The 12759-nt window shown below is 52.7% G+C and overlaps 1 protein-coding gene across 1 annotated transcript in view; it reads right to left on the bottom strand.

Annotated features, from left to right (window-relative positions):
• NOL6 (nucleolar protein 6) overlaps positions 1 to 12759 on the bottom strand; it is a 28277-nt gene that overhangs the window by 10533 nt on the left and 4985 nt on the right. Inside the window, exons 10-24 of the mRNA XM_054185932.1 lie at positions 12603 to 12704; positions 11976 to 12091; positions 11391 to 11568; positions 10868 to 10990; positions 10559 to 10707; positions 9590 to 9665; positions 7632 to 7772; positions 7221 to 7338; positions 6857 to 7011; positions 6460 to 6623; positions 5860 to 6012; positions 4633 to 4730; positions 3305 to 3429; positions 3056 to 3145; positions 344 to 541 (exon numbers count right to left, since the gene is read on the bottom strand). Coding sequence (XP_054041907.1) covers positions 344 to 541; positions 3056 to 3145; positions 3305 to 3429; positions 4633 to 4730; positions 5860 to 6012; positions 6460 to 6623; positions 6857 to 7011; positions 7221 to 7338; positions 7632 to 7772; positions 9590 to 9665; positions 10559 to 10707; positions 10868 to 10990; positions 11391 to 11568; positions 11976 to 12091; positions 12603 to 12704 — 1986 coding nt within the window. The remainder of the gene's footprint in view (positions 1 to 343; positions 542 to 3055; positions 3146 to 3304; positions 3430 to 4632; positions 4731 to 5859; positions 6013 to 6459; positions 6624 to 6856; positions 7012 to 7220; positions 7339 to 7631; positions 7773 to 9589; positions 9666 to 10558; positions 10708 to 10867; positions 10991 to 11390; positions 11569 to 11975; positions 12092 to 12602; positions 12705 to 12759) is intronic.

Below are 12759 nucleotides of genomic sequence, written 5' to 3'. Positions count from 1 at the left end.
TGCAAGACATGAAAAGTCAATTAACAGACTAGAGACAAACGGCTTAAAGCTACTTTTGCACTAAAATATCATATTCTTCAGCAAAAGCTTCAGGTGCTTTGTATCTGAGGTCACTCTCACATCAGCAGCACTCCCATTTCCATGGAATGGTGAGGCACTCACCAAGTCTTCTGCTGAAGAAGCTATTTCAGATGCATACAAAGAGTGACCATCGCATGCAAAATACATAAAGATGCACCAACTAGGTCCTGCAGTGGCACTCAACTAATGACTTGAATGTCAGAAGGCAGCTCCTCCTTAGGCAGGTAGCCCCCTGTGTCTCCCCCCAAAGGGCCATGCTTACTCTCAGCTCCTGGAGGTAGCACTGTACGGGGTCATAGTCCACCACAGGAAAGAGGATCTTCACGGCAGTGCTGTTCTTCACCACGCCCCGGGAAAACGACTTTAGTGGCCGGTCCACGCTCTCCAGATGCCGAGGAATCTGGTTTGGATTCAGGTGGATTAGAACATCGTAAAAGTCCAAAGGAGGGCGGAAGACCATCTGCAGGGAGATAAGACCAGTGCTACTCAATACAGGACACAGGCGAGCAGGAGAGATGAGAGAGGTTTCACAAGTCCTTGCTTGCATTTTATTCCCTTCTCCTTAGAAAGCAGTAAACCAAAGCCAAAATTTTTGTGATATTTATGTCAGAAGTTTGCCAAGACATCTACAGGAAAAACACAGCTGTAGCAGTGTCACAGGAAGCTCCTACCCCCCACCCCACTCCCTCTGAGCTGAGACATGTCCCCAATCCAGTATGGGCCCTGCTTGCATCAGAAGGACGTGACCCTTACTCCTCTATACCCCATGCAAGTGCTGTAACAAGGACTTTGTTGAGGGCAAGGTGGTTTCCCCATGGACATCTCCTGGTGCATAGGCTAAATGTTCTCTGGACCACCAAAGTGCACCAGGAAGGACACACTTGATTGCTGTACAGTTGGGCTGTGGCAAGCTCAACCCTTAGAGAAGGGAGATACTCCCTATCCCCATCAGACATATAGCCAGAAGGATGACACTGTCTCTCGGACTCCCAGCTCAGCAGAAAAAGCTAACTGCTGTGCCCAGGACTTGGGGACGGTCCCTGGAGAAGAGCTTTCCATGGGGCCAGTGTGGCCTTCCTCTCCAGCCCTGACCACAGACCCCAGGAAGCCCACCTGAGTGCACGACAGTGGGGTGGGCAGTCAAGAGACGGACAGATGGTGAGGTAATGGTGCCACATGTGGTAGAGTCTCAGGACACAGAGGGGAGTCAAGAAACTAACAGGAACCAAATGACACCCAGAGGACACAAGGAGCCACATAATAACAGGACAGTTCTTCCCTCCTCCTATCCCCACGCTTTGCTTATAAACAGATTAGCAGCCCTGGAAGCAGTGTCTCATGCTTAGCCCTAAGGAACATCACAGGGGAGGATGCTGGTACAGACCAGAGGGATACCCTGGGGATAAGAAAGGATCTCACTGCAACAGCCAAGGGGAATGCAGGGGTAAGGAGGACCGAAAAGACTCAGTTGGGGCGTTGGGAGGATGCTATGGACAGGCAACGGCTTGTTTCAGGAGCTAACCACCCCCAGCTCACACTGCACCTCTTGGGTTTCCGTTTTGAGTCTGCACTGCAACTGCAGCACACTGGGCATATCTCACGCATAAGCATCTCACCTCTTCACAGCCCTGTAAAGCACAATGCTACTAACTCAAGTAGATCTCACCCCTGTAATATGTCCAGCGCAAAATGCAACAGAACTGAAAGTAATGTCAGTAAATGCTTTTTATATTGCCTAGGCAGGAAAAAAAAACAAACACCACTCTATGTGGTTTTTCTTCTAATATGAATCTGTCATATCTAACCACTTTAAGACCTCTCAGCCTCAATTGCCTAAGTCATTACTTGGCATGCCAACAAGCTCCCCTACAAAATGCACGTATCTCCCTTCAAAGGGCAAATAACTGCCTCCATCTCCCAGGTCCATTTGAGTAATGGACGTTTTAACTTAAAAAAGAAAGTGAAGAGGGTTAGATTACATACGGCCTTGTTCCTCTGCTCAAACCAAAATACTATCTTCCTAAAGTGCCTGTTAGCGTCCTACCAAAACCTCCGCTGCCCTGGGCTTGGCTAGACTCAAGCACACAAGCCAGATTTGCACAGTTACACTAAGACAGAGTCTTCCAGAGGCAGCATTTGCTCTGGCCACGAACATGCGACCAATTGGGAGTTGGACCAATTGGACCAATTCCCAATTCTGCATGGGAATATTGCAGGTCTGCTCATGCCCCAAGAAAACCAGAGAATGCAAAATAAATTTTTCCCAATGAATGATATTTCACCCCAAATATCCAGAGCTGCATCTCCCAGAAGTGGGACAGCACAGCAGAGGCACCAGTTTCCCAGATCCCATCCTTGCTGCTCTTCATCTTCGGGCAACCACACATGGCCACAGCCTGAATCCTACTACCACCTCCTCTGAACAACCCTGTTCAGAGACGGGGAACAAATCTGGTGAGGAGTCTAGAGAACAAATCTTAGGAGGAGCAGCTGATGGAACTGGGATTGTTTAGCCTGGAGAAAGAGGCTTATCTTTATCTCTCTGGAGAAAGAGACCTTATCACTCTCTACAACTACCTGAAAGGAGGGTGTAAGGAGGTGGGGGTCAGTGTCTTCTCCCAGGTAACAGCCAATAGGGCAAGAGGAAGCGGCCTCAAGTTACACCAGGGGTGGTTTACATTGGATATTAGGAAAAATTTCTTCACTGAAAGGTCTGTCAAGCATTGGAACAGGCTGTCCAGGGAAGTGTTGGAATCATCATCCCTGGAGGTATTTAAAAGACGCGTTGATGTAGTGCTGAGGGACATGGTTTAGTGGTAAGTTGGTAGTGCTAGGCTAATGGTTGGACTTGATGATCTTAAAGGTCTCTTCCAACCAAAACAATTCTATGATTCTAACACATCCTAGCAATTATAACTGAAGACCAATATGCTTTGACAGAGCCTGAAAACCCCTGTGCTGGCCAGGGGGTTACCTTCACATCCTGGCTGTTGAGTGGGTCCATGAGCTGCTCCTCCAGGGCGCGGAGGGACTCCGAGGCCAGCACAAGAAGGCGCTGCAAAATCTGGGAACAGAAGAAAGCCAGAGGGTGAAATTCAGAAGTTCAGATGTAGCAGGGAACCCGCTCACCCACAGGGCCATTGGAGGCGGTTCCAGCTCTGGGAGCAGGGAACTTCCCCAAGCCAGCAGCCACTACATGGCAAGGACAGAGGGCCCAGCTCACCTGCGCTGAGGGTTGCTCTTGGGTCCACATGGAGCTCCACTGGTCTTTGGGGGTGGCGATGAACATGACAGGGAGGCGAGGGCGAGCAGCCACAAACTTGTTCTTGATCTCAGTGCAGTCAGCATCTGGAGGGCAGGCAGATGGGTGAGATGCTCTGCCCCATCCACAGCCCTCCAGCCTTCTCACCCATGTATGGCAGCCCAGAAAAGGGCAGTACAACAGCTTTATCCTCTCCCACGTTCTGATCCCACAGTCCATGTGCAACCAGAGCTCTATCGCCAAAGGCTGCTCTGCTCTCATGCTTCCCTCAGCTCCTGCCTGCAGGAAGTTTTCGAGGTAGGATGCAGGGCTAGATGAATGTTTGCTCTAAACCCACCCAGGCAGGCACAGACACGGTGCAAGACACAGCAGGCACTGGGACTGACACAGGCTGGGAACTCACATTGTAAGCTAATGACAGAGTTTGTACCCAAAGAGTTTTCTACTTTCCCCCCTACCTCAAGTCAGGACAAAAATAGCTCTTTGGCCAAAACCACTCCCATTTAGTTCATTAAAAAAAGCTGGAGGGTGGAAAAATATCGATTTCCAAAACCCAATTCTCCCTCTCAAAAAAGAAAAATATGAGGGAGTGATGAAACACACAGAAAAAGCTGCTCCCTCTGGCATTGCCCACACCACTCCCAAGCAGCTTTACCTTTTCTTATAAATCAGCTTTAAAAGCTGGGTGTAGCTATCTCCCCCACCCCACCACCACCCAAAGCCGAGACAATCCCGTGGTTTCTTCTGGCTCCTAGGGAAAGGCAGCACGTATCCAAAAGCCGATCAACAGACAAAAAATAAGAACAGGGAAGGGCTGCATGTCCACTTCGATGTACCAATATGCTCCTTCGGAAACCAGTGACCTTTACCAGGAAATTCTCAACGCTCAGCAGGTAACAGAACCTGGAGGACTGCAGCCCTTTTCCCTTGCAGGTTTTGGAATTGGTGACTAGTAGACCATCACTGTGATCTGAGTGGTGCAGCAGTGCTCTCAAAGCAGAAACAGCGCAGGACGCTTTGAAGCTCCCCGTTCAAGAACCTGACTGCTCTCCCAGCACAATTTAAGGTTTGGTCCCCAAGAGCCAGGGCAAAGCCTCAAGCAAAAGTACCAGCTATGAAGAAGCAGAGGGCTTCTAAAGCACGGCAGGACAGGAGTAAGGGAGGGGAAAACCTCCTTGCCCCCAGCAGAAGCCATAAAACCCCCATGTATCCAAGACCCTTGGATCCAGGTGCTGACCAAGGAGAGCTCAAGACTCAAGCCACAACTCTCCTGCACGCTGCCTGCTCACCTGTAAGGCCAGCGTTCAGGTTAACAATCAGAGGGTTGTTTTTCCAGTCAAAGGTTGCCAGCAAGTCGAGGAAGCGCAGGAACCCCACCTGGGGAGAGCTGCAGGCAAGACAAAACAGTTCAATGGCAGCATTTGCTCCCTTGGGCAGCAAGAAGTGCTCAGGGGACTTAGCGATGCCCAGCCCAGAGGCAGCCCAAAAACGCATACCTGTGGTGAGAGATGGAAGTCCAGAACAAGCATGAGGCCCTTCCCCTTCTCTGAATCCCCAGGGAAAGTCCTTCCCCCCTTGTTCCATCCTCCCCAAGTAAAAGAAACCAGCAAAAAAGTGAAACATTGCCCCGAGTTGCCCCATCTCCCATCACTCCCCCAACTTGGACTCCTGGAGTTAGAGCAAGAGGGAGGTGGAGAGAGGGCTGCTCCCATCTCTGGTGCAGCTCCGAACAACAGCAGCCAAGCTCCCACTGTGCTTCTTCCCCTGTGACATAACAGGTACACAAAGTCAGACAGCTGGTACGACAGGGCTCCTGCTAGCAGGGTATTTTAGGAGACAAGGAAGCATTCTAGGCACCAAGCTGTTACTCCTTGCTACTTTGGGGAAGGAAACTGGACCCCAACTGCAGGGCAGAGTAACCTTTTGGCTCCACAGGGAGCAAAACCACTCCCTTTAACTTCATTTCACTCCCTCTGGGCCACATCGTGTCCACCTGCCAGGGGACAGAAAGCAATTGGCCCCACAGGGTTATTTACCAACGTGGTACTCCAATTCCGCTTTCAGCAGCTGGCCTCTTGCCCTTCCCTTGGGAGTCCTCTCCAGGACGAAGGGACCCCAGAAGTCAGCCTTTGCAGCCTTTGCTCCTGCCTTCCTGGCCATTGAGCAGCCCCACCAGTCCTCAAGATGTCCTCAAGAAGGCACAAGACACCCCACAGTTGTGCCACCAGCACCCAGAGGCCACAGGGACACTTCGTCCCATCCTTACTTCCTTCGCCTCTCACCCTGCAAGTGCACTGGGCATGTAAGCCACAGCCACGAAGCATCAAGCATCTCCATCTCCTCTAGCCAGCTGCTCCCAACAGGGCTTAGGACAGTGTTTTGGCAGCACAAGGGCCTCATGCTCAGTGCTGTGCACTCTCTCAGCACCTCCTGCCCTAGCAGCATCCCTCCTCCATCCCAGGTAAGGAAAAAAGCACTACATGCCCATCAGGCTCACCCGGGCTCCTCATCCTCACCTAGGCGGTGTGAAGGGGGCTGAGTGGAGAAAGAGAAACGCCACAAGGAGGTCCACACACTCTTCAGAGATGTTGTCGCTCAGGAGCTGGGCACTGATCCAGCGCTTGACCAGCCGGCAAGTGCTGCCGAAGACAGGATGCTGCTGCTGGAGCCTGCAAGAAGGGATATAAGCCACTGCTCACCCCACATCCTGAGACCCAAAATGGCCTTTTGGCATTCGGCAAGATAGAAGAGAGGGGCAAAAATTTGCCAGGAACATGTGTGCAGCATCACGAGCACAGGGTACTCTCTGCAGGTGTTGAGATTTTGGAGGAACAAAGGGGAAATGCTGCAACATGCTCCTCTCTAACCATGCTGGTTTTCGGTACTTGTCTCCCCATACCATTGACCTCAGATGTGACAGCAGGGACAACTGGTGCCATGCTCACCCACATTTGTCCCTCTGTCTTCCCCCAGAGACTCTCACAAGGTGGGCTCAAGGGCCACTTCCCACAGTGAGCTCCCTCTCCCCTCCTCCTCCAACATCCAAGGGCACCTTCACACCGGCTTCCAGCCACCTCTCGTGTCCGGGCCCCCCAGGCACACCCCGCCTCACCTACCCATGCAGGGAGCTGGTTAGATAAGGCAGATGCAATGTCTCCAGCTCCAACTGCCGAGACTCCTCTGTGTCCTGGTACTTGAGCATCCCTTCTGGGGTCACCACTTCCTTCAAGATCAGGGGCTCCCGGTGGTAGGCTACTTGGAGACGGAAAACGTAGCCATCCTGAGATGGGAGCAGAAAGTGAAGTCAAGCTTGGTGGTAACATAAGCAGGCTGGTGTGCTACACTGCGCCTCAGGGACACAACAGCAGCAGCATCCTGGCATCAGCACTGTCCCACTACGCTCTTCCCTAGGCCCACCTTACAAATCCTGGTTTTGTCCAGTGGAACCACTGCCACAGCCCCCTGCCTGCCCCCTCCTGTCAGGTCTGGATAAGGTCCCCGTCACTCCCTTACCTTGTACACATCAGTGTGGGTGACCGCTGGTCTGCAAACTAGCTGGTGTTGCTGCTCGAGGAGCTCAGCCAACTGGAGGTGGAAGGCCGCCTTGATGCGTTTGATGGCATCTTTGTCCTGCGGCCACTGGCCACTGCCTTCCATATGGCAGACAACTAGGGGCAAAGGGACAGCAAGAGGTGAGTAAGCCCCATGCAGAAATGGGGTGTTAGATGGGGGTGACTAGGATTAGAGGTTAGAGCAGGAGAGCAGGGCTCTGCTCCTGCCTGCGGCACACTAACATAGAAGTAACGGAGTCAGCGTTGCTGCCTGTCTCCGCTTCCCCCCACCAAATTATCTCTTGCACACATCTCTCCCCACTTACTCTTCAAAGGGGATATGTAGGCTGGGCAGGGCTTCTCCTCTGAGGGAAGCAGCAAGTTCTTGGTCCTGATTCGGGTGTGGAAGGAATAAATTGGCTTCATGGGAATGGGAGGGAAGACCTGGGAGAGAACAGCCATCCAGGGACTGAGAACAGGGAGCTGAAACCCCACGGCACCACACACCCCCTCACCCCAAACCTGCCACCCCACCATCCAGCATGGAGGGCTTAGGCAATTTGTGCATAGCCAGCCCAAGGGACAGGACAGCAAAGAAGAGGCACCACATTGCTCCAAGGGATCTCAGGAGTCACAAAAGCAGACAGTGACTAATTCTCTCTGTCCCCATTCACCCCAGGGCATCCCCCCAGCTCCTTGCAGACCCCCATGCGCGGGCTGTGCCCGGGGACACTCACGTCCGTATACCGGAGGGCTGGATGGACACCCTGCACAGCCGTCACCGTCAGCGGTAGCTCCTTCAGGTTCCAAAGCTTGCGGCTCAGGTCGTCATAGGAGCAGATGACACTGACCATGGCCTCCTCACCTGTCCCTGAAACCTGCAGACACACAGGGAGCCTCTCTGTTCACCTCTCCCGCTCCTGCACAGGCGACCACCTCACCTCCCTCTAGGGTTGGTATCACAGCCAAGCTTCAAGGAGCCAGCACTGCCACCCCAGGGAGCAGCTTCTGGCAAGAGCAATCAGCAAAACAGAGAGGTAAGAGAGAGAGGAAAGACGAGAACAAGACTGTCTGCAGCTCCCCAGCAGACACAGGCATCCTAGAGGCTGCACTTCAAGTGGCAAATGGCACCAAAAGCTGTACTGCCACCATTCTCCCTAGGAAGGAAGAAGCTAAGAGTGACTTGGGAGTAAAGAGATCACATATTGGCAAGGTGAGAGGTCTGCTACTGCCTCCCTGCCAGATACGATGACGCCAACAGAGATGGCAGTTAACAGAAAACTGCACCAACTACACCCTTAGCCAAGGCAGAGCTGCAAAACATGGCAAAAGTAAAGACAGAGAACAGAAAATCTCTAGGGCATTGCCGGCACCCTAGAGAGGGCAGGGCAGATGAGAAGCACCAAAAGGAGAATTACTGCTGCCCGTTTTGCTTTCACCTCCCCAAAGCACAGCAGAGCCTGAACAAGGGGGAGGAGACATCACTGATGCCAAATCGCTCAGCTCAGACGCAGCTGAATTGAGCCAACCAGCCTGGGCCTCATGGCAGTGCAGTAGCACCCTCTGCGGGGTGTGCCACAAATGACAAAATCCCTCCCTGTCTCTACAGCGGGCTGCACTGTCCACCTTGCATCATCCCCCATGTCCCTCGACCACGGCAGGCTACGCAGGTTGCCTGCACACAAACCCACCACCCCTCACACAGCAGTGAGTTTCTCCTTCATTCCTCAAGGACTAGCAACAATCAGACTCCTAAATGCCCCTCATGCTGCAGGAAAGTGCATCCCCTCTCAACGCAGAGTTTATCAGCCCTGCTCGCCCCAGGCTAAGTTTGCAAGGACACGGCACACAGATTTTGCTGCCTCACCAAACAGGCTGTACAAACTAGCACCTTATCCCAAATCTGACATGCAGCTCTGCCCAGATTGCAACTGCTCCTGGCACAGAAGGTTCTTGCGACCAGATTTGCTCCTCCTTGCTCTTAAAAGGGGAAAGGAGACAATTTCCTTCTCCATCCAACAACCAGGTAAAAGACCAGCAAAGTGGTGCTGAAGTGCTCATGGCTCATCTCCAGGCTTTAATTTCACAAGCTGGACAGCAGAAGCAGGGAGGGTGACATTTTCCAGCCTCCAAGATGCATCTGTTCTGTCTCAAAGCAATGCTTCTTTGTTTCAGCTGCACATTCAGCTGGAGCATTAAGTAGGGCTTAGCGGGCACGATCTAGCACTTTCCACCATGACAGGAAAGATCCTTCTCCTGGGTTTCCCAGCTGGACATAGAGGATGAAGGCACAGAATTGTCTGGCCCATGTCCTGAAGGACACAGAACTGAAAGGTGCAGCCAGAGGAGCACAGTGGGACAGTGGTGTATCTTCAGATGATGGGGACATAACAGACGCAAGCAAAGAGAGGAGGCCAACAGGATGCTTGCATGGGAAAATGGGGTGTGAGGGCTGCCATAGCAAGAGGACTTTAGAGGCTATACCTTGGTTGGCACAAAAGGCTTGGCAGATTCAAGGAGAGCACCACGCTGCCAATCGAAGCGCCGCAGGCAGAAATTTTCCTTACCCTCACTACCTTCTCCTGGGTATCACCAGCTGCCTCAGAGCCACAAAGCTAAAACAACCTCTCTATAGCCCTCCCCATACCACCCTTCCTTGAAAAACCCACAGCCCCAGCTGGGGGAGTAACCATACCTCTCGCCCAGTCCTGATCACAGACTCCAGCTGAGCTCCCATATAGCAGATGGAGGCTTCAGGAATGTCTGCATGGCTATGTGAAAGAAGACAACAGAGCATTAGAGCTATGACATGCCAACTCATCCATCCTGAAACCGCATGCTGTGCCACAGGCAAGAGTCTGCCCAAGGATGAGGAATCCCTCCATACAGGAAGGTCACAGTGAGAAGACCAATCTCTGTGCATTCCTCCCATGTCCAAGTTATCCACCCAAAGCAGCACAACTCCTCAAGCAGCTTCACAGGATTCAAAGCCAAAGGCACCAATGTGCAGCCTTTCCTCACAAGACCCCTCCTTGTGTCAGGATAAAAAGGCCCAGGCAACCCGTTTGTTCTGTGCAAGAGGGCCTCGGTTTTGGCAGAAGGCACAAACTACTATAGGGAGGCTTTCCAATGCTGCAGGGAGACTCAACTTGAAATCCTCTCAGACCCACTAGTGGTTCACATGAAGCATCCGGCAAGGTCCAGACAGCTTCTTTTCCAGCTCTGCCAACAACGAGCGTCCCAACATCCCACCTGCATGTAAGAGCAGGACCATGCTGCCTCCTTGCCCTTAGCATTACCATGGTCCAATTGAATGGGGCTTTGAGCAACCTGATCTAGTGAAAAATGTCCCTGCCCATGCCAGGGATTTTGGACTAGATGATCTTTAAAGGTCCCTTCCAATCCAAACCATGCTACGGTTCTATCAGCAGAAGATATAGCAACATCTGCTTGCCCTCCCTACCTTCTCTTGGGGAACAGCTCGCAGCATCAGGACCACAACTGATTATGATTTCCATATTTCACAAAGCCGAAACCACAACATCCCCCAAAGCGTGAAGCTGACAACGGGGTTACCAGGGATGTGGCACAAGCCAGGAAAGCCGCAGTGACCCCTACACAGCTGCAGGTCCCCCAGCCTCGGCTGCTGCTCGGCACAACTTACAGCTTCAGCAGGTGCCTGACAATCTGCTCAGGAATGAGACGTTTCTGGCAGATGGTGTCGGCCTCCCACACCACCGCCTCACAGATGCTGCCATCCTGGAACCGCCGCAGCTCTGATTTCTCCCCCCAGAAGGTCCGGAAGTCCAAGGCCTGCAGGGGGACATTGGCCAAGCCAGGCCAGGAACATGGGTCACTGCTGGGGCTGGCCAAACCACTCCCATGATGGTCAGCCAGCCCCGCAGCCATCTGCTACCACAGCATGGCACCAGCTCTGCTCCACCCTCCTCAGCACAAGCAGGGCTCCCCTCACCTCGGGGTGATCAGCCTGTGGTCCCTTCTCCAGTGTGCTGGCAGCAAACTCGGGGACAAACAGGAGCCCAAATGTCAGGGGCCCAACATCCTTGTGTTTTGGGGGCTCCGCATCAATTGGCCACTGTGGGAAAACAGGGAACATGAAGCACAAGGAGAGATGAGGTTGCTGGAGCAGTGGCTGCTGGGATATTGGGCTACTAGATGAATCTGCTGCTATGTGCCCTCAGGTGTCCAGATGCGCATGGACAGGGAAAGCGTTATTTAATAGGTCTCCCTGATGAAAAATAAGTTGTCTTCACCCTGCCCCATCACCGGGCCAGAACTTCTACCCAGAACAAGCCTCCCAGCTGCACTCCACACCCCAGTGTAGGGCCTCAGATCCTGTATCCCCCACAAAGGGGACAGGACTGTCTCCTTCCTCATTGAGCAAAGATCCCCTCCCCATGCTCAGCAGTGCCATGAGGGACACATAAGAGCCCATGTGCTGTGAAGGATGCAGTGTCACTGCCAAGCTGCGTTACCTCAGGGATCTGGGGCAAGGAGTGAGCCACAAGCAGCGCTCTCTCAGCCAGCCCACGGGCCAGCAGCGAGACAATGAAGGGAAGGGCTGCAGCCACGTAGTTCCCACCCCGATCCATCAGCTCATTCAGCAGCTGCATCTTCTTGCAGGCGCCCTGCAGCTTGGAGACATGCTTCAGGCTACATGAGAAGGAGGAAAACTGGTCACCCATCTCTGTCAGCAAATCCTTTCTGAGAGAGAGAGATATGCTAGAGGATGGATAAAGTGGGGAGCTAAGGACCCTGGTCCAGGATACGGGCTACAGAAGAAACACTGCACTGTGGCATCTCAGGATGCACCAGAAGAGAAGCTGGTCCTTGGGACAATCGTCATTCCCAAATGCCAAAGCATTGCCCTCCTCCTAAGATGCTATCTAGACAATAAAAGCGGAATGGCCAAATGCAAGAGGCACCAGTGTCTACCTCAGAGCTAGCAGGGCCACCTCCCACCGGACAGGCCCAAATCCACCACAGTCCAAAGTCAGAAGGAGCCCACTCCCCTCTGAACAGGCTCCTCAGCATTACCCCACCAGCCCAGCGACACTCACTGGAAGACGTGGTCAAAGGTTCTGAGCATGGGCTTTGGGGTCATGAGCAGCGCCTGAAAACCATCCACCATCCGATCATCCAAAATTTCCATGGAGTGTTTGGCTTCAAACTGAACCTGAGCGAGGAGACAAGACAGAGCAAGGGCATGAATGGGAGGGGGTAAGGAAAGCAAATCCCTCAGCAGTGGTCACCAGTGTTCCCCTACCAACCACAGGCACCCCAGCTCCGTGGTCACCAGCAGACCCTGATCCCAGACAGTCTTTGTCCTCAGCGTGAAGCCAAGTCATTGACAGCTGTTGCTGCTGGCCAGACAGTCTCTCCTTGATAGCCATGACATCAAGGTTGGGGTTTTTTACTTCAAACCAGTTATTTCTGCTAAGCATCTGCTTGGCTCCACCCAAAGGTGCCCACAAAATGGAAAACAACCTTCCTCCATCATTCAAGCAAGACAGGTACATCCAAGTCTTAAAATTCACTTCTAAGCTTCAGAGCTGGAGATGGATGTTAAAAGCTTTAAAAACAACACTGAACCCCTTCCCCATGTCCAATGTTCCCCTCTGAGACGTCTAACCACCCTCTGCCTCCTAAGAAAGCATCTCAGGATGTCATCAGAGTCTGCTCAGTACCTGGTGGTATTTGCTGGCAGTCATATCAGCGCAGAGGTTCACCAGGCCAGAGGGATCCACAAAAACCACTTCAAATGCCTGGTGGAAGTCATCCAGGACAGGCTGGAAGAGCAAACACAGTCTTTAGTGCCATGGCGCAGCACAGACACCAGGGCAC

This window comes from Rissa tridactyla, chromosome Z, assembly GCF_028500815.1.
Source record: "Rissa tridactyla isolate bRisTri1 chromosome Z, bRisTri1.patW.cur.20221130, whole genome shotgun sequence".
In the NCBI taxonomy this organism is placed as follows: Eukaryota; Metazoa; Chordata; class Aves; order Charadriiformes; family Laridae; genus Rissa; species Rissa tridactyla.
The sequence above is the reverse complement of the archived record's forward strand: the minus strand, read 5'-3'. Positions and strand labels throughout refer to the sequence as shown.